This window comes from Athene noctua, chromosome 15, assembly GCF_965140245.1.
Source record: "Athene noctua chromosome 15, bAthNoc1.hap1.1, whole genome shotgun sequence".
Classification (NCBI taxonomy): domain Eukaryota; kingdom Metazoa; phylum Chordata; class Aves; order Strigiformes; family Strigidae; genus Athene; species Athene noctua.
Genome location: NC_134051.1, coordinates 4,281,235 through 4,299,060, shown reverse-complemented (window position 1 = coordinate 4,299,060; position 17,826 = coordinate 4,281,235). Strand labels below are relative to the sequence as shown.

Genomic DNA, 17,826 nt, shown 5'->3' with positions numbered 1-17,826 from the left:
TGAAATATGGGCTCAAAATCCTTAAGTTTAGGCTGAGTTTAAGGCTCCTTCCACCCCCCTCCAGCCTGGTAAAGCCCAGGGTACCGGCACCCCAGCGAGGCGAGAGGGTGTCCCCAGAAACGCTGGCGGGGCATGGCCCATCACACCACAACACATCTGCTTTTGAGAAGCCAGCTTGGAAAAGTCACTTGCCAGCAGTTTTTTGGCTTTGAATTGGCTGTAGCTGGTTGTGTGTGGCTGAGCCTTGCTCCCTGCCCTCCCCGGGCAGAGCGGGTCGCTCCCACGTGCACTCAGCTGCGATTCACCTCTCTGATTGCAGGACAACTAATGCAAAGCAATTTACCTGCAGGTAAAATGTTTGCAGGGCTGGGACAACCCTTAGCTTCGCTGGGGAAGAAGATGTTTCCAGCAATAAAGAAGAAACTTTTTTAATCAGACCAGGAAATTGTAAAATCACAGAAAAGGGAAGGCGCGAAGAGCGGAGCTGCCGGAGCTGACTGCGTTTCAGAGTGCAGGGTGCCTGGAAGTGCCTGGCTCTGGGCTGGCCATGCTGCTCACGCACGGTCGTCTTGAAGAGAAAAGTAATTGCCCAAACTTTACCACAGTTTTGTTAAGAGGAAATGTTCAGCCTGCCTTGGGAAATGTTAACAAACACCATTAAAACTCTAAGCTGCACCTTCATCGTCCAGATTATTAATTACTTGGAGCAGTGCCACTTGCTAACAGCTCAGACTGGGATTGTCATCGCAGGTGTGTCAGAGGACAAGCAGAGAGACAGAAGCTATTGATCCTGAGGCTGATAAATACCACCTGGCGCTGCTCGTATCTAATCAGCGACCTGCCACCAATTTGCTCTGATAAATGGCTGAACAAGCTGCGGGTACAGATCTACATCTCCCCTGGCAAGCAGGAGCCCAGCTCTTCATCGGCCACAAATGAGGGGACCCTGCATCTCCCCAGCACCTGCAGCTTCCTCAGGAGGTGGATTTGCTTTTCCTCACCAGGGCCATGCCCGTGGAGCAGGATCCCTGTCTGCTGAGGGACTGGCACGTGCTGGGGAAGATGCAGGCAAGCCCAGCGATGCAATGGGAAGCTGCCAGGCTCAGGGCCACCAGCTGGGCTCGTGCTCCCAGATGTGTCTGACTGGTGTGAACCTACCTGGGATGGAGATGGCTGAGTGTGCATGAACAATGGAGGCACCTTGTGACATCTGTATGCTAGTTTTTGAAGTCGTAGCCATGTTCTAACCCTTCTCCATCTCAGGATGTGTCTTGGATAGTTTTAAGCTGAGATATATTTCTAAAATATTTGATGCTGCTGAGACATGTCTGAAAAGCATTTAAAATATACCAAATAGCTTGAAAAATATCTCATCCTTGGGAGGCTGAGCAACAAATGCTCAGCTCGCTCTCTATCTCAGTGGGACACGTTTCAAAGGCCTTTTGAACATCCAACTCTTCATCACGTTTGAAACCTCTCGTGGGTGGCTGCTGGAGCTGGGGACTTTCCTGTGCTCGGTCCTCTGCTGGCTGAAACCTTGGCTCGTTTCAATCTTGGCACAAGGAAAATTAATTTCCTGGCCTCAGCCCAGCACAGGCTCATTAGGATCTGGCATGATCACCTTTTTGTGTGCCCGAGGGGACGGTGGGGCCCAGGGCAGCACTGCGGTTCCCTGGGGATGCCCATGGGGATGTGCCAGGCAGGACCTGTGTCCCAGCATGCTGCTGGCAGGGATGAGGGATGCTGGCCTGCAGCGAGCAAAACCCTCCAGGTACAAGGGAGGTCCCTGTGCTTGCTGGGGTTTGTTTTATTTTACAGTCAGTACCAGCAGCCATGCCACGTCCTGCTCAGTTCCAGTGCCACGCCGTGGGTGATCCCGGCGTGCCGGCCCTGGAGCAGGGCAGCACAGGAAGCTGTACCCCATGTCTTGTTTGCCAGCTTGAGCCCAGGACAGCCGGTTACACTGATGGGCTCTTGCTCTGCTCCGGAGGAGGGGACCAGGCCACCTTGGCTCGGCAGCTCTGCTGGGCTCTGGAGCTGGGGAAGGACTCGGAGCCACGGGGCTGCGCTCAGGGTAGAGACCCCATCCTGTCCTCCCACCACCCATGGAAATGATGTCTTGGCAGTGGTTTGGGTGGTGTTTTGCTGCTGGCGTGGGCTGAAGAGTGCCGGGAAAGATGTTTTCTTCCCTTGTCTTTGCCTTTCAGAGAGGGAGAAATGGCTAATGGGGGCAGTTCAGGAGTGCTCTGGCTTTGCCCCCAGGCTGCCTGTGCTGAGACAACAGTATTTAACCAGCTCCGTGGTTTACAAACCCCCTTGGGGAGCCAGTTGCAGCTTTTACCACAAGTTGCTCCAACAACAGCAATTTCTGCAACACATGAATCACAGAATCATTCACGTTGGAAAAGACCCTTGGGATCACTGAGTCCAACCATCAGCCTGAATCTACAAAGTTCTCCCCTACACCACATCCCCCAAAAGCTCATCTAAACGACTCTTAAACGCATCCACCAGCCTGGTTGTCACGCTGGTTTGCAGAGTGACAGAGCTGCCCTGTGCAGCAGTGGGCTGCAGCCTCCTGACCCCCAAACCTCCTGGGGTCCCACCAGCGTCGAAGGGAGCGCAGAGCCCACCGGCACCACTGGCTGAGACCGCTGGCGGGAGCCCCACGGCGCAGAGCGTTCAGCTCATCTTGCAAATAAATTATGGACTTGAATTCCAAGAAGCAAAGACTTAGTAACAGGCTGGGCTCTCCAGACCTCCTGGGTGCTTTGCAGGGAAAAAAAGGGCGATGAAAGGCTGGAGGGAGCCGCAGGTGGAAGCTGCCCTTCAGGACGGATCAGAGAAGCAGAGGAGCCCGAGATGGAAACAGAGGGACTGTGCACAGGAGAGATGGAAAATGAAATAACCGGCCAAAGGAAGGGGGGTTGCAATGTAAGACTGGGTCTGGCAATATAAGAAAGGGAAGAGACAAAAGCAGTCTCCCAGCGAAACGCTGGAATTTAACTTTCACAGCTGCAAAAGGAAAACAATCGCTTCCCACACAAAAATAACTGATGGGCTGCGTTGATGAGAAGATGTCTGAGGAATTTCAATTAAAAGCCAGCAACACTGACAAAGGCAACGAGATTGAAGTGTTCAAAGGTAAGTGAGCAACGAGGAGGGAAGAACAATAAATGGCGAGGGAGGGAACAGTGCCTGCTCAGCACTGCGTGGGCTGGGCCCTTCCCAGGGCAGCAGAGAGAAAGCCCTCGCCCGCGGAGCGTGGCAGGGTGCTGGGATCCACCTCCGGCACACGTCCTGCGCCTCCCGCATGGACTCTGCTTCGCAGGGAGATGCCGGCTGGAGCAGGGCTGGCCCCTCCATCTGACACCTCTTGGGGATGTCTGCTCGTGTGTGACATGAAACCGCACTCTCTGTATTTTCCAGTCAGCTCTGTCTGTGAGTGTGGTGTCAGCACTGGCCACGGCTGCCCTCCTGCACCCCCATCCAGGTGATGCCACAGCCCTTGGGGCCTCCCTCTGCACCCCCTTTGGAGTGGAAGCTGTGCGTGCCCTTGGCAAAGGGCCTGGGAGAGTGGGAAGAGCTGCCAGGTTTAATTGTGATGAGGAAACAAGTCCCCTGACCCTTGGCTGGTGGCCCTGCAATAGGTGACAGCAGTGGCAAGCCAAGCCATGTTACCAGCAGCACAGGGAAGGAGCCTGCATCGTTTTTCCTGCAGCCACCAGGCAAAAAGATGAATATCTTCCAAGACGGCGCAGCTGACATCGTGTCTGGTGGGAATAGCTCGTCCTTGCAGCCTGTCTGCTGCATCTGAGCTGGCGACAGGAGCTGGGACCAGGCGGGCAGCAGGCTCAGCACGCTCCCGGGCTACCAGGAGAGACACAGCCAGAGCCTGGCCAGGACACGGTGGGCGTCCCTACCCAGGGGACGGAGCAGTGAGGAGCTGCGGAAGCCGGGGGAGCACGAGGGCAGCTGCGGCGTGAGCCAGCGATGGAGCAACCTGGACCGGCAGGAGGAAGGAGCGATGGCCTCGCACCAAAACATCTCGCTTGGCTCCCAGCACGGCATGCAGCTTCTGGCATGCAGAGAACCCTGCAAATTTCCACGCCAAAGAAAACAGCTCGATTTAAACCCCCAAAGCACGGCAGTTGTGCAGAGCAGCTGGCCAGAACCCGGCGCCCAGCCCGAAGCAGGCTCTCCGTGTCCCCAGCCCGGTGCAGAGCCTTGTCCCCAGGTGGGGACAGCCGAGCCAAGGGCAGGTTCCGTCCCCCGTGGGCCCTGGGCTGCCGCTCAGCCGTCAGCACAGGCAGAAGTAGCTGGCGTTAGCTGCCTTTTAGTACTTGCATTTACAGCCCCCCACGCGCTGCCATACAACAGACCTCTTGGGTTGACAGTCCTGATGGGGACGAGCTCATTTTCTGCCTTTAAAAACCAAATCTACTTATACGTAGATGTATCAGAGTAACAGATAGCCACTGTCACGGCCGGCCCCGCTCAGAGCCCTGCCAGATACTGCAGTCCTGCTTCCCCAAGGCACGCCATATCTTCAGGCGTCTGTTGTTCCATTAATCTATTTTTAGTAAATATATCCCCCTTAGTTCAGTTGCAGTTATCTGATTAGTTCCTGTAACTATATGAGGAGCAACATCTCCAGGCGTGACTGTGATTTCTGAGCAGACTGTGTCTCTGCACACACGTTTTCTAAAAGAGAGAAACTTGCTGAAGATGCTTCTCCCTGTGGTGCTCGTGGAGACAGCGCTCTGAGCTCTGGTGCTGCACGAGGCTGAGTTTGGGGGGGCTGGGGGCAGTGGGGAGCAGCAGTGCTGCAGGCACCGGAGCACACGACCTTTGGTAAAGGCAGAACTAACCAGGCACGCTTCCCTGCTGCCACCTGTGATAAGGGGCCATCCTCCTCTGGCGTTGCCCCGATGTGGCAGCGATAAGCAGCTGGCTTTGTTTGCTCCCGGACACGAGGCTGCTGATGGAGATTTCCATCATCATTGCCTGTGGCTGTGGGGGAAACGTCCCCGTGTGCTCATGGCCTGCGGGAAGGTGTGGGGTGCTGGGGCTAGGCAGGGAGCACTGGGGACAAGCTCCACCACGGCCTTGTTGCTGCACAGGGACTAGTGAAGAACCCCCCAGAGGCTCCAGCATTGCACTTTGCTCCGAGGCCTCGGCATCCATTGACTGCAGCTGTCCTGGAAAAATCAGATTGTAGTGCAAAATCCTGGCATTGAGTCTGCTCTGACGAGTCAGGTCTTCCATCTCCCAGCTAAATCATCAGGATGAAGAATGCACCAAGGGGAGCAGGGGGATAAACCTCCCCTTGTGAGAGCTTCTCCTCTGGCCTCAGCTGCGTTGGAGGGGTGATGGACACCCAGAGCTCCTCGGCCCATGATGGCTGTGGCTGTCCCAGGGCTGGGAGAAGGGGGATCTCCCCCAGTAAAGGGGAGATCCTCCTGATCTGGCTTATCTCCCTTGTCGGTGGCCAAAGCCACAAGAGCTCTGCTGCCCGCTCCTCTCCCCACCACCCTGGGGTGCTTTAGGGCCAGAGAACAGGAATTTACTGTAGACTTAAATGCTCCCAGGGCAGCAAAGGGGAATAACTCCGTGCCCACAGCAACAGCAACCCCTCAGCATCCCCGCAGCTGGCACCTGAGCTCCTGGGTTGGGGGGGCTGCCTGAACCCCCCGTGTCAGCCATCCCCTCCCCTCCCTCCTGTGCAAGCTGTAACTTATTTACATCATCGTGTGCCTGCCGGGCTTCTCACCACAGCAATTTATTTTCCGATATGCTCCGATGTGACTGTTGGAGCCTCCTTTTCCAGGCAGGAGGAGGCCGCACCACTGGAAATATGTCACAGCTACAGACATTTATTTCAGTCGAGGGACCCGCAAGCGCCTCGGGTGACGCTTCGCTCGCGCTCAGATGCCAAGTGTTGCTCACCGAAACCAGTTGCTGACACAAACTGGGGACAACGCGGGTTCCTGTTTTAGGAACACTCGAGCCTGCCGCCCCGCGGGCTCTGCCCCTCGCAGGGACGTGTCTGCCTCGAGTGACCCCCCCACACTGTGCCCCGACTGCGGGGACCCCAACTGCTGGGGGACGGAGCCCAAACCTGGCCGGGGAGCTGCACCCAAACCCTGCTGGGCACCCTCCGTGGGGCTGGGGTGTGCGGGTGATTCCGGGGGGGCGAGGGGCACGGCAGGGGGCACCCCACGCTGCTTTCTGGGGTGCAAATGTGCCCGTGGGTGTGTGTGAGCACCCGCAGCACTGCACCCTTCACTTGTGCAAACCCCCCCATGCTTCACCCTCGCGTGTGCAACACCCCCCCCCCCCCCCCCCGCTTCACCCTTTGCTTGTGCAACCCCCCCTCTCCCCGGCTTCACCCTTTGAGTGTGCAACACCCCCCCCCCGCTTCACCCTCGCGTCTGGTCTCCCCCTCCCCACTCTTCACCCTTTGCTTGTGCAACGCCCCCCCTCCCCCCGCTTCACTTCGCGTGTGTAAATCCCCCCCCCATCACCCCTGGCGCGTGCGACCCCGCTCTCCCCCCACCTCCCCCCTCTCCTGTGCCCCCCGCTCCCCTCGCACACGTGTCGCAGCCCCACGCGCGCACCGCGTGTGCGCAGGTTCCCCCCCGCCCCTCTTCCCCGGTTTTACCGCGGGTGCGGTGCAGCGCGGTGCGGGGCGCGGGCCGGGGCGGAGCCGTCCTGCCCCCCCCGCCCCCGCGGCGCTGCCATTGGCGGCGGGGCCGGGCCGGGCCGGGCCGGGCCGGGGGAGGCGGCGGCGGCCGGTACAGCCCGGGCCCCCCCCGCCCCAGCGCGGCCCCGGTATGTCGCGGAAGAAGGCGGCTCGCAGCAAGGGCGGCGGCGCCGCTCCCTCCGCCGCGCTGCCTCCCCCCGCCGCCGCCCCGGGGCCCGGCCGTGCCGGTGCCGCCGCCGTTCCCCCTTCCGCACCCCCCCGGGGCTCCGCGCCCGCCCCGGAGCTGCCCCGTAACGGCGGCGCGGCGGGAGGGGGGCGGCCCTCGCTGAGCAGCAGCGGCGAGTTCTACGATCTGGCTTTCAAGGTGCGGGGACCGGGCTGGGGGGGAGCTCGGTGCGCGGGATCCGGAGGGTGCGGACTCCGGGGTGGGCTCGTCGCGGCTGCTGGAGAAGTGCCCGGGAGCGGGTGGGCATCCTTCCCTCCTTCCCTCCTTCCCTCCTTCCCTCCTTCCCTCCTTCCCTCCTTCCCTCCTTCCCTCCTTCTTCCCTCCTTCCCTCCTTCCCTCCTTCTTCCCTCCTTCCCTCCTTCCCTCCTTCTTCCCTCCATCCCTCCTTCCCTCCTTCTTCCCTCCATCCCTCCTTCCCTCCTTCTTCCCTCCATCCCTCTATACCTCTTTCTTTCCTCCTTCCTTCCCTCCATCCCTCCTTCCTTCCCTCCATCCCTCCTTCCTTCCCTCCATCCCTCCTTCCTTCCCTCCATCCCTCCTTCCTTCCCTCCATCCCTCCTTCCTTCCCTCCATCCTTCCCAGCCCTGACATCCCCACTCCTCAACCGCTGCCCCGCTCTCCGGCAGCGGGTCATGCCCGGTGGGGCTCCTGGGGTGGTGGGGGCTGCGCCTGCAGAGCCCTCAGCAGCGGGGCCGCTTCTGCGGAACTTTTACAAGTGGTGACAAAAGGGTTTTCTGCTAGAATGAGTTATTGTAACCTGCTGGTCCCTCTTCACACCCGCGTTTCCCTGCCTCGTTAAAGCAGGGTGATGCCGTTCCCTGAGTCGCATCGGATCCACTCAGGCTGCTGTTGAATCGTCTCCAGCTTGTGCTTCCTTCCACGGGCTCAGATGGCTTCTCCTCGCCGCCTTAGATGCTGGCGAGCGAGTCACGGATCAAACATATTTGCACACTCCCCCCTCCATCGTGCCCCAGCGTGGCGCTTGCTTAGCGATTCCAGATGAGGCCACAGCTCAGCGCAACCCATCCGGCTGCATTTTGAACCCAGATCTCCCTACCCGGGCACAGGGGATCGAGCCCCAAGATGATGGTGTTTGCTAATGGCAAGTCTGGCCTTGGCAGGAGAGCTCGGTGGCTGTGGCAGTCGCATTGGTGAGAGTTGGGACGTGGAGTAGGAGCTGAGGGGTGTTCAAGAGGTGAATTTGGTGGCTTTGGCAGGCGGTTAGTGTGGATACAGCTGCAGTGATGGTTCAACAGCTTCCCTAACATGGAGCCATCTCAGTGTTCACACTGGTCCTGGGCTCCCTGAGCTCGCCTCTTCCTGCCCAGGCACTGGGATGAGCCGAGCGAGGTCTCGGGTAAGCCTAAACGTGACAGGTAGCCAAAACCTCTGCTAACGGTCCGTCTGGTTTAGCACCAATGGTAGAGAGAAATTGCTTCATATTCAGTAAAAACCTGGTTTATTAAACTTTGTCTTTCCCTTACCCCTCTCTTGAGGGTCCCGAGCTCTGCCAGAGGCAGTGGCCAAATGCGAGTCCCGGGCACAGGGCTGGATCCTGATCGCTGAGCCTGGTCCTGGGCACTGCTGCCTGCCCTGGGTGAGGCTGCAGTGGTGCTGGGCAAGTAGAAACTGCTCTAAAGGTCTCCCTGCTCTAAAACAGAGGTCTGGAAAGTTTTTTTTTTAAAAATCAATACTACTATTTTGTACCCAAGATTACTTTTTTTTTGTTTAATTTAATTTAAGGCTGTGCTTGCTTTAAAATCAGTCCAGTTTGGTCACAGGCTAATGGCTTGTGGAAGGCTAATGGGAGCCCTGACATGTTGGTGTGACGCCGTGCGACTCAGCGTGGGTGCAGAAGCTGCTCGGCTGCGTGGTCTGGGCTTTCTTGGTGGCGGGGAGCCGCTGTCCTGCTGAGGGGAGCGGGGTCGGAGGGCTTGGGAGGGCTCGTGGTTTGAGCAGAGGCTCTGGGGAGCTGTGTTTGGGAGCAGCTTTTGCTCTGCCGTGGTTTCTTTGTGGCACAGTGGGTGCCGGCCCCGTCTGCATCCAGAGATGCTGCTGGGTAGGGAAAATGAGGCAGGCAGCACTGGGAGCTGCTCTCTCGGCAACTCCGAGGACTGGGAGGGCGGCTGTGAGGCTGTGCGTGTCACGCTGAAGGTGTTTGCTCACAGAGGGCACCCCTGGAGTCAGTGCTCATGGTTGGGAGACCCCCTGAAGTCTCCCTGTGGGCAGTGGCACCCTCCCAGAAAGCCCCCACATGGTGGGTGTGGGGTGTTTGATGGGTGCGCTGGGAACTGCGAGGGCCCTGCAGCCATCGGGTTGCAGCCTACCTTGCCTAGACAGCACTTCTTGGCTTTCAGGGGATGTTTGTGCCCCCACGGGGAATCTGTTCAGTACTGGACAGGGGAAGATGTCTTGAGTTTGGCCAGTGCTCAGGGACACATGTGGTGCAGGGGGGAATAATCCCCAGTTCTCCGCCCTCCCCTGGGTCTATTGCTGTTGCACGTGCTTGTTTCCCTCGAGAATACAGGAGCTGCTGCCTGCTCCCAGGATGGGCCTTTTGGGATGGAGACAGGTACCAGCTGTGGTGGGGCTTCCTTCCCAAAACCCCGTGTCTAATGACCCCTCCTCCTCCTCCTCCTCCTCGGTCGCAGGTGATGCTGGTGGGTGACTCGGGGGTCGGCAAAACCTGCTTGCTGGTGCGGTTCAAAGACGGCGCTTTCCTGGCCGGCAGCTTCATTTCCACGGTTGGAATCGACTTCAGGGTAAGTGCCTGGGGGGCTCCTCAGCCCCTGCCTGCTCAGCCTGGCAGGTAAGTGATGGCTTTTGCAGAGGGAGTAATAAAATGTTGCTCCAAGGACTTAAATCCCCTTAAAGCCTCTTCGTTACTGCTTTGCACGAGGATAGGGAGCATGTCCTCTGTGCTGGGTCCTGGGGGTGATTCCTGTAAGAGCCGCTGCTGAGACCTGAGCTTCTGCCCAGTGACAATATTTCCTTAAGTCGGTTTCTGTGTTTTTAAGAGTTATTTGGTTCTTTTTAAAAACAGAACAAAACAAACAAACCCCAAACAAAAATCCCCTGGAAACATCCCCTGAGTACAGCTTTGGGGTGCTGACGTGGGGGGGTGGTGCTGGGGTGGCACAGCTCCCTCTGAGCAAGAGGTCACTGAGCTTTCAGGGAATAACTGTTTTTTATCAGAGAATCCTGGTGCCAGAGGAGCCCTGAGAGCAGCGTGTCAGGGCTGCACAGCACCCATGGGACCCTGCTCGACAGAGGGGGTGATGTGGGGAATGTGGGGCAGAGGGGAGACAGCTCACACCTTACAATGCCCTGGTGTGGGCAGAGCATCCTTCACCAGGCAGGAATGTCTTAGAGCTGGGGGGGGCCCTTGAAGTGTTTTTTTGGCCGATTGCACCAGTGGTACCTTGCTGGGGGCTGGGGGGGGCTGCCCAGGGATGGTGACTTTACAGAGATGGCGTCAAAGAACTGTGAAGGGCAAGCGAGGAGCTTGTGCTGCCAAAGCAACAGCCGGCAACACGTCTGGCTTGGGGTGCTGGCCCGAGGGTTGGGGTGCTCCCAGTCCCTCACCAGTTCCCCAACCATCTGCTTCCGCCCAAACTGCGAGCTTGACACACCCCCAGGGTGTCTGTCTGGTGCCACAGGCTCCTCCTGGGGACGGGGACGTGCCCGGTGGCTGTGCTCTCCCTGCTCGCCCTGCCCTGCTGTCGGGGCAGCGGCTGCGGCGTCTTGCCGTGCGACAGCTTTTGGCTCCATCTCGGTGCTGCGGTGGTGCGGTGAAGAGCTGGTGGTGATGCCACCCATCAGTGTTGCATCTTCCCAACTGCCTTTTCCCAGCGGGATCTCAGATCTCCCCCTTTCTCGGGGGATTTCTGGGAGGTGGGTGCTTCTTCCAACCAGCGATTTTGCCGAGGTGTGAATAATAACTTGCTGGTACGGTGACAAGTGGAAGAGCTGAGGGACAGCTCAGAAAGCCTTTAGAAAGGGAGTGATGCTCTTTCCTGCAAAGAGGCTTTCGGTGCAGAGCGACGCTGCGGGCTGCAGCAGCGGCTCCATGAAGTTGGTAAATTGGAGTCCATAATTTTATACAAAGGTAATTACATGGTATTTCAGGTGTTATTAAAATGAAAAGCGTTTTATTACTGATTGCAATGATTGATACCAGGGGCGGTCATAAAATCCTGTGACTTATTGATTAAAGCACTGAAACGACTGCTACTGAGAAGCAATCAAATTAGGGTTAATTTACTTCTGTAACAGAGCTGCTAGAGCTACATTGTTTTGAAATGCACAGATTATACAGTGGGGAAGATCATGTGCATGCCCTAAAACTCATTATTCTCATCTTTGTAAGGCACTCATCATTTTGAGGGGGACATGGAAATAGTTTTTTGATTGTACATCTCCGTTTCCATTAAGATAATCCTGTTTGCAGGCGTTGTGTAATTGTGCCCCTCTCGCCGTTTGCATCACGATGCAGATGAAGCTCTGGGGTGGTAACGCTGGAGGCTTCTGCTGCGAGAGTGCGTTTTGGTTTTAATTTCTGTCTATCTATTAACAAAACTGTCACATCGCAGCTCCTTTTTTTTTTTTTTTCTGTAATCCCAGAATTTGGCGTTGGGTTTTCTGGCTGAAGCAAGCGGGCGGTTGTGGTTGGGGAAGGTGGTCGCTGGGTTTTTGCTGCCTTCGCCTTGGACCAGCGCAAAAGGTGCTGAGCGAGCACAGGACATTATTCTGGTGCCCAGAGCATTATTTTGATGCATTGAGCTGTTTTTTGGCAGGGTTTGTGGCAGTCGCTGAGCCTCACTGGCAGTGGAGAAGTCCCCAAGGCTAGGGCGTGCGGCAGCTGCGCTCCTGTGCACGCACGACCTTGCTCAGCCGCGGAGAGGCTGGGGACATTGCGGGGACAGAACTGCCTGGCTCCTGCCGTTGTTTTCAGGACTGTCTCCACTCCTCTCGGTCAGTCTCTGTGAAGCACCCTGGGATGGGATGGAGCTGGACTGGGGGGCAACCCCTGCGCCCACCAAGCTGCTCCCCACCTCCCTTCCCAGTCCATCCACTGGTCCCAGTGGGCTCCAAGATCAGCCGCTCGTTTTTGAGGTTGTCAAACCATTAGATACACGCAAAGCTATGGCTAATGGATTACGTAGGCCTGAGCAAATGTAAATGAATAGAAATCCATTTAAAATTAATCTGGCATTACAATTCCTAATGGCCCCCTAGGTTTTTCCCTCCTACTGTTTTATGCTAGGGAGAACCTCTCTCATTGTGTTTGTTTATCATCGTCTCTTAAACAAAGAACAATGTTGATCTAAATATGTTTGGAAAATAAACCACTGATGCTAGGGAAATAAAGATGATTGTAGTATTAAAAAAATGCATCAAAATGGTACCTACTGGCTTCTAGCTTTGGAGAGGCCAAGTCCTTTAGCCTTCCTGCTTTTGAAAATTGGTTTTACTGGGGGAGCATCTTTAGCTCCTCGGGAACATGCCAGCCCCCCTGTTTAGCCAGGGTGGTGTCAGGGCAGACAGGACTCTGAGCAGAAGAGTTTGGCTGGGGGTGAGCTGCTGGGGTGACCCCTCACCATTCCCCACCCTGCTGTGGGTGCCACTAAGGCAAAGCAGAGTCCTGGGGCGAGGGGTCCTGCTACCAGCAGGGGCTTCATCTGCGTAGGGGCCTTGCTTGAAGTGACAGAATCTTCTGTCCAGAAACTTCTGTCCGAGTTACTGGCATCTCGGTTTCAGGCATCGCCTTCAGGGTTTCCAGCCATTGCTGGATAGCAGCAGGCTTAATTTTTCCCTCCTTTGAGCCACGGCGTGGCTGTGCTGAGCTGTGGCACGAGGTCTCCTCCTCCTTTTCCCTGGGGCTGGGGGGTCTCGGCAGACCCCTCTGCTTGGGCACGGTGGTGGGGATGGATCTCTCCAGGCAGATCCCCACCAGTGAGGGCAGGATGGGTCTGGGGCAGGTCGTGCATGCTTTTCCAACGTCCTGTGTTAGGGTTTGAGGGAGAAGGGTCTCCTGGAAAAGAGCAGGTTTATCACTCAGCGGTGTGAATCCCGTTTTTCTCAGTGCTACTGAAGGAGCTGCCTTGTGCTGTAATTTTGGGAACGGCGCAGAAACCTCAACAGAAATGAAAACTGTGCAGTCAACGGTACTTCTGTCTCATCATAACAGATAACCAACAGGAGGAATGTCTTGCCAAAGCTGAGAAACCAAAGGGCCACGTGAGCCCACCCTGTGCCCCCTCCTTGATGCTGGCCAGGCTCCATCGGGCTGCCCCACCAGTGCTCGCAGCCCCACGCTCTGTCCGAGCTTTGTGGGTCGGGCAAGTTAAGATTTTTGTACTAATTGGACCTGACAGGAGAAGGACATAAAAGAAAAAAACATAAAGATGAGCCTTTTCTCCCTGGGAAGAGGTGCTAATGAGTTTCTTTGCGTTAGCAGGGGAGATGATTGCGTTAGTCAGTGGGATGAAACCACTGGGAAGCGCTTTGCCAGTGGAGTTCAGAGCAGGGCGGGTTGTCTTCGTTTTCTCTGAGGTGTATTGGGGTATCGCTTCTCTCCTGCTGTCCCAAGGACAGGGAGCAAACCAACATCCTCCTGCCCAAAGCATGCTTAGGCACTGCGGGGGGAGGAGGAGGAGGGAGCCAGCCCCGATGCTTCAGCCCAGCTTTGGGCTTCCCAAGCAGGCAGCTGCGTGCGGGGAATATTTCCCCAGAAGCCTGAGCTTTGATGACCACCGCTTTGCACCAGCGTGCCCAGGGGGGCTTTTTGCTGGTTGTTACCCCACAGAGACCTGCGGCTCCCCCCAGCCTCAGCCTCCTGGGGCGAGAGGCAGTGGCCGCGTCGCTGCTCCAGCCTTGGCCGTGCCGCAGTTAATCTGCCTGCCGGGACGGCTGCTGCGCGCTGGAGATAAAAGCTGTCACTTGTGACCCTGAGCTTTAAGGACTCTTGATTACATTCCGCCCTGTGCCTGCTCCGGAGGTGGAATCAGCGGTATATAATATGATTTTTTGCATAAGAGATTTGTTGCATCTCTGTTTATTTTTTGTGGGGGGCTGTGTGTGTGTGCACCTTCCTTCAGCAAAACAGCAGCTGCTGGCTGCCTGCTGACTCCCTCAGTGAGCTCAACTTTGCGGAGGGGATGGAAAGCTTCGTTCCAGCCACACAGGGTGAACAAACTAACACTGGCCATGGTCTGGATTCAGCACGTCTGGTCCGTGCACTCACGGGGGGGAGGTGTGGATGCTCTGAGCATCTGCGGGGCCCCAGCACACCCGCATCCCTGCCCTTGGGGCAATGCTCCAGCACAGCTTCACCCCTGGTACCTCCCTTTGAAAAGCTGGTGCAACCTGGAGCCATCTGAAAGCCAAGGGCTGGCTTTTATCTTGGTGGTTGGCACGAAGCATTAGCGGGACGAATGTTCTGATGGATCAATCTGGAAAAAGTGGGAGGGGATCTGCTTAGGCCAGAACAAAGAAACGAAAATAAATTAATTCCAGCGTGCTTTTCTATACAAAATGAGTCCTGAACATTCGAGGGAATGGATTCTGGGCATCGAGCAGAGGGTTTGGTCTCTTCTGCTCCCATGCTTTGCCGTGTAGCGTGGCGACATGCGTGGGGTCGGGCAGGGGGAGCGGCTGCGGTCGGGTGGGTTTAGGCTGGTCCCTGCAGGCTGTGAGCTGGCTGGGACAGCCCCAGCTCTGCACCCCTGCAGGGGTGTGGCCCTCCCTGGGGAGAGGCATCTGGGTGCTGCCTGGCTCACTGGTGCCAAATGCCATGCCGGGGGGCTGCTGTGCCGGGGGGAAGGAGCCCTGTGCTGGGGGTGGGCAGGGGGCTGCCTGTCCCCCTGCCTTGGGGGTGTGTTTCCAGCAGCTCTTTGTCTGAAATCGGCTTCTTCTGCATCTCCGATTCCTGTATGAATTTTAACAAAGCTGATTTCATACTTTCGTGTTTCTCGCTGTAAGGAAAGCTGGGCTAAATTCACCCAGAGGATGCATCCTGTGATGCTTTCCACCCCTTCTGCCTGGTTTCAGGGGACACTGGCAGATACCCAAATCCGGCAGCAGGCGAGGCAGATCCTGGAGAGCCCGCGCAGGGAGGGCAGGCGCTTGTTGGCCGGGAACACGCCTTGATTTTATCGATTTATGTCGTGTCTGACTCTTAGGACAACAGCTTCTCCGCAGCTGCTGCTGGTTCCTCTTCCCCACGCCCAGGATAGGCTCTCAGGGGAGTAAATAACCATTTTTCCTGGGAAACTGAGCCCTGCTTTGCTTTCTGCTGCTGCTCCCCTCCCTTGCAGAGGGACACAGCTTTGCAGTCAGCGGAGCCTGTCATTTGCATGCAGGGGCTCAGTTGCCAAGAGATGCTGCGAGCAGCGCCCATGGCGAGCTGCACCCGCTTTTCTCGCATATGCTAGTATTTTATTCATGTTTCTTTGGCTCTTGTGTTTGAAAAAAATAAACCTCATCAGTGTGCTCCACTTCTGCAGCACACCAGTAAACGGCAAACACCCATGTGCTGGTGGTAATCCCAGTGGACAACAGACTCGATTCCTGCCTTGGGGAAGGCAAAAGGAAGGAAGATGAATATTTTCAAAGCAGAGAAGTGCTTGAGCTGCTCTTTAAATGAGTAGCTGGAGTCACATCAAGACCCAGAGCCTGGTTAAGAAAACTCTTAACCAGTTTGCAGGGTGGTGTGAAGGTGCGTTCCCTGCCCTCGACACGCCGGGGGCTCTCCCACCCCCTCGGTGTCTGGGAAATACCACCCAGAACAGATTGGGTGTTTAATCCGGGTGTGAAATCTTGCATCCACTTCAGCTGACAACGAGAGCACTGGGGATGTGGGGTTTCATGGGAGATGCTCCTGGAAGGGCACCAGTGTCTCCCAGCCTCCTGCAGCCCCTCTGCTGTGCGGTGGCTTCCCAGTGCATACTGATGGCCAGTGTCCCCGTGGTCTGTCCTGGTCTGGAATGGTTGGAGTAAAAGGTGTAACTAGCTCAGGTGGAGGGCAGAAGGTCTGGACTGCTCAGGAACTGCAGAGCCAGGGCACAGGCATGGGAAAAACACACTTGGGAGCTGCTGGTGGAAGGAGGGAGGTTGTAAAGCTCTTCACTGTAATCTGCTTCTGGTTCCTCCTCATTAGAGCTGGACAGCAGCTCAAAACCCCTTAGAAGACAGGGACCAACATGGTGGAAACTCAGCTGGAAAATGCAATTCCGGCACATCCGCAGTTTGTTGTGACCCTACATGGAAAACACGAGCTGAGTCGCTTCGCGGGACCTGTAGTGTCTGACCAGAACAGTTTAATTTCTTATCCTTTAATTTCTTTTCCACGCTGCAGCACAGGGGCAGGTTAGGAAGCAGCGCCTAGGCATGTGTCTTGTCACTGCAGTGTCCCCTCCCTGAGCCACCAGCATCCACCATGGCCGGGCCTGTCCTGGCTCTGCGGGTGGTGGGGCTGGTGATGTCCCCTGTCCTTGGCATGGGGCTGACTCTGTGCTGTGAGGATGGCTGCCCGCACTCCTGGAGCCCTCCCGTGCCTTTATCTTATCTCTGTTTTTCCTGCAGCAGCAGGGGAAGGGGAGAGTTGCTGTGTGTGTTGTTAAATTTGCGAGTTTTTGGCGGTAGCTCGGCACCCGTGCTTCCAAGTGCCCTGCGAGGTCTCTGTGGGGCAACGAACCCGCTGGTGCCAGTGTCCTCCCTGCAGCACCCGTCTCTCTGCATTTCCCTCAGGGGCCTGGGTCAGTGCCCTGCTCCCTGCTTCGCTCCAGCTGAGCAGGCTCCCTGCCAAGGAGCCGGGTGGGGAGGAGGTCGGTGCTGGAGGAAGGCTGTGGGCACACAGACGCAGGGTGTCTGCACCTCTCTGGGTGGTGCCAGGTGAGAAATTGGGCCCCGGGGAGGCCAGTTTGGGTGCTGGAGCATCAGGTGCTCCAGTGCAGAGCCAGGCTGGGTCCGCTCGTGGTGCTGGGGTCTGTGAGGGAGCGTTTTATAGCCGTTTAAAACATTTAAATGGGTCTAGAGTAAGTCCAAATGATTTGAATATTTAATGGAATACATTTGGCTTAATTTTACTTTCATCCTTTATTTGCAATACTGAATTCAGCTGTGCAAAATTGGGTTTTTCTCTGAAAGCGGAGGGAAGGCAGCTGGGTCTGCGGGGAGGGGTAGGCTTTGGGGTGCCTCTGCCCCCCACTGCCACCCCCACAACAGGAATTTAGGGGCATCCGTTGCTTTTGCCTTGCTCAGCCCCCGTGACACCCCTGAGCCCTCGCTGCCTCTCCACTGAGCCGCTGACTCATTTTGTTACCGCTGATTAATTATTTGCCCCAGCAGTTTATTCCCAGTGTGGATGCCAGTGATCTCTGTGTGCGTGCGGGGAAGGGCGAGGGGCGGTGCCGGGGAGGGTTGCAGTGGGACATTGCTGCCTTTTCCTGAAAAGTGGGTGCAGGGGGGAAGCTCTCTCCGGCCAAGCTCACCAGATGCTGACTATGCATTGTCTTTCCTTGAAAACCACCTGCCCCTTCATCCTCTTCCCAAATAGCCACTTTCCTCCTCGCATCGACAAACATCGTGGAGATGGGGCTCAGGTCCCAGCGGTGGGGTTTTTGCTGAACCCTATGGTGAGGGCATCAGAGAAGGGGAGTGAGGCCACAGTGCCACTGTACATGCTTCTGGCTCTGTCTGAGAGCAATGGGATCCGTCTGAGAGCGGTGGGATCCATCTGAGAGCAATGGGATCCATCCAGGAGCGATGGGATCCATCTGAGAGTGATGGGATCTCCATCTGAGAGTGGTGCAACTCATACAGCTGGCTTTGTCTAACAGGGGCACACAGCATTTTTAATCCCAGCTAAGCACCAAGTCCTTGCCTTGAAGGA

General features: G+C 56.7%; 1 protein-coding gene across 1 annotated transcript in view; it reads left to right on the top strand.

The window, feature by feature from the left end:
- The first annotated feature begins 6,830 nt into the window (after positions 1–6,830).
- Positions 6,831–17,826, top strand: part of RAB26 (RAB26, member RAS oncogene family) — a 31,606-nt gene continuing 20,610 nt past the window's right edge. The window contains exons 1-2 of the mRNA XM_074919055.1: positions 6,831–7,070; positions 9,584–9,694. Coding sequence (XP_074775156.1) covers positions 6,837–7,070; positions 9,584–9,694 — 345 coding nt within the window. The 5' untranslated portion in view covers positions 6,831–6,836. The remainder of the gene's footprint in view (positions 7,071–9,583; positions 9,695–17,826) is intronic.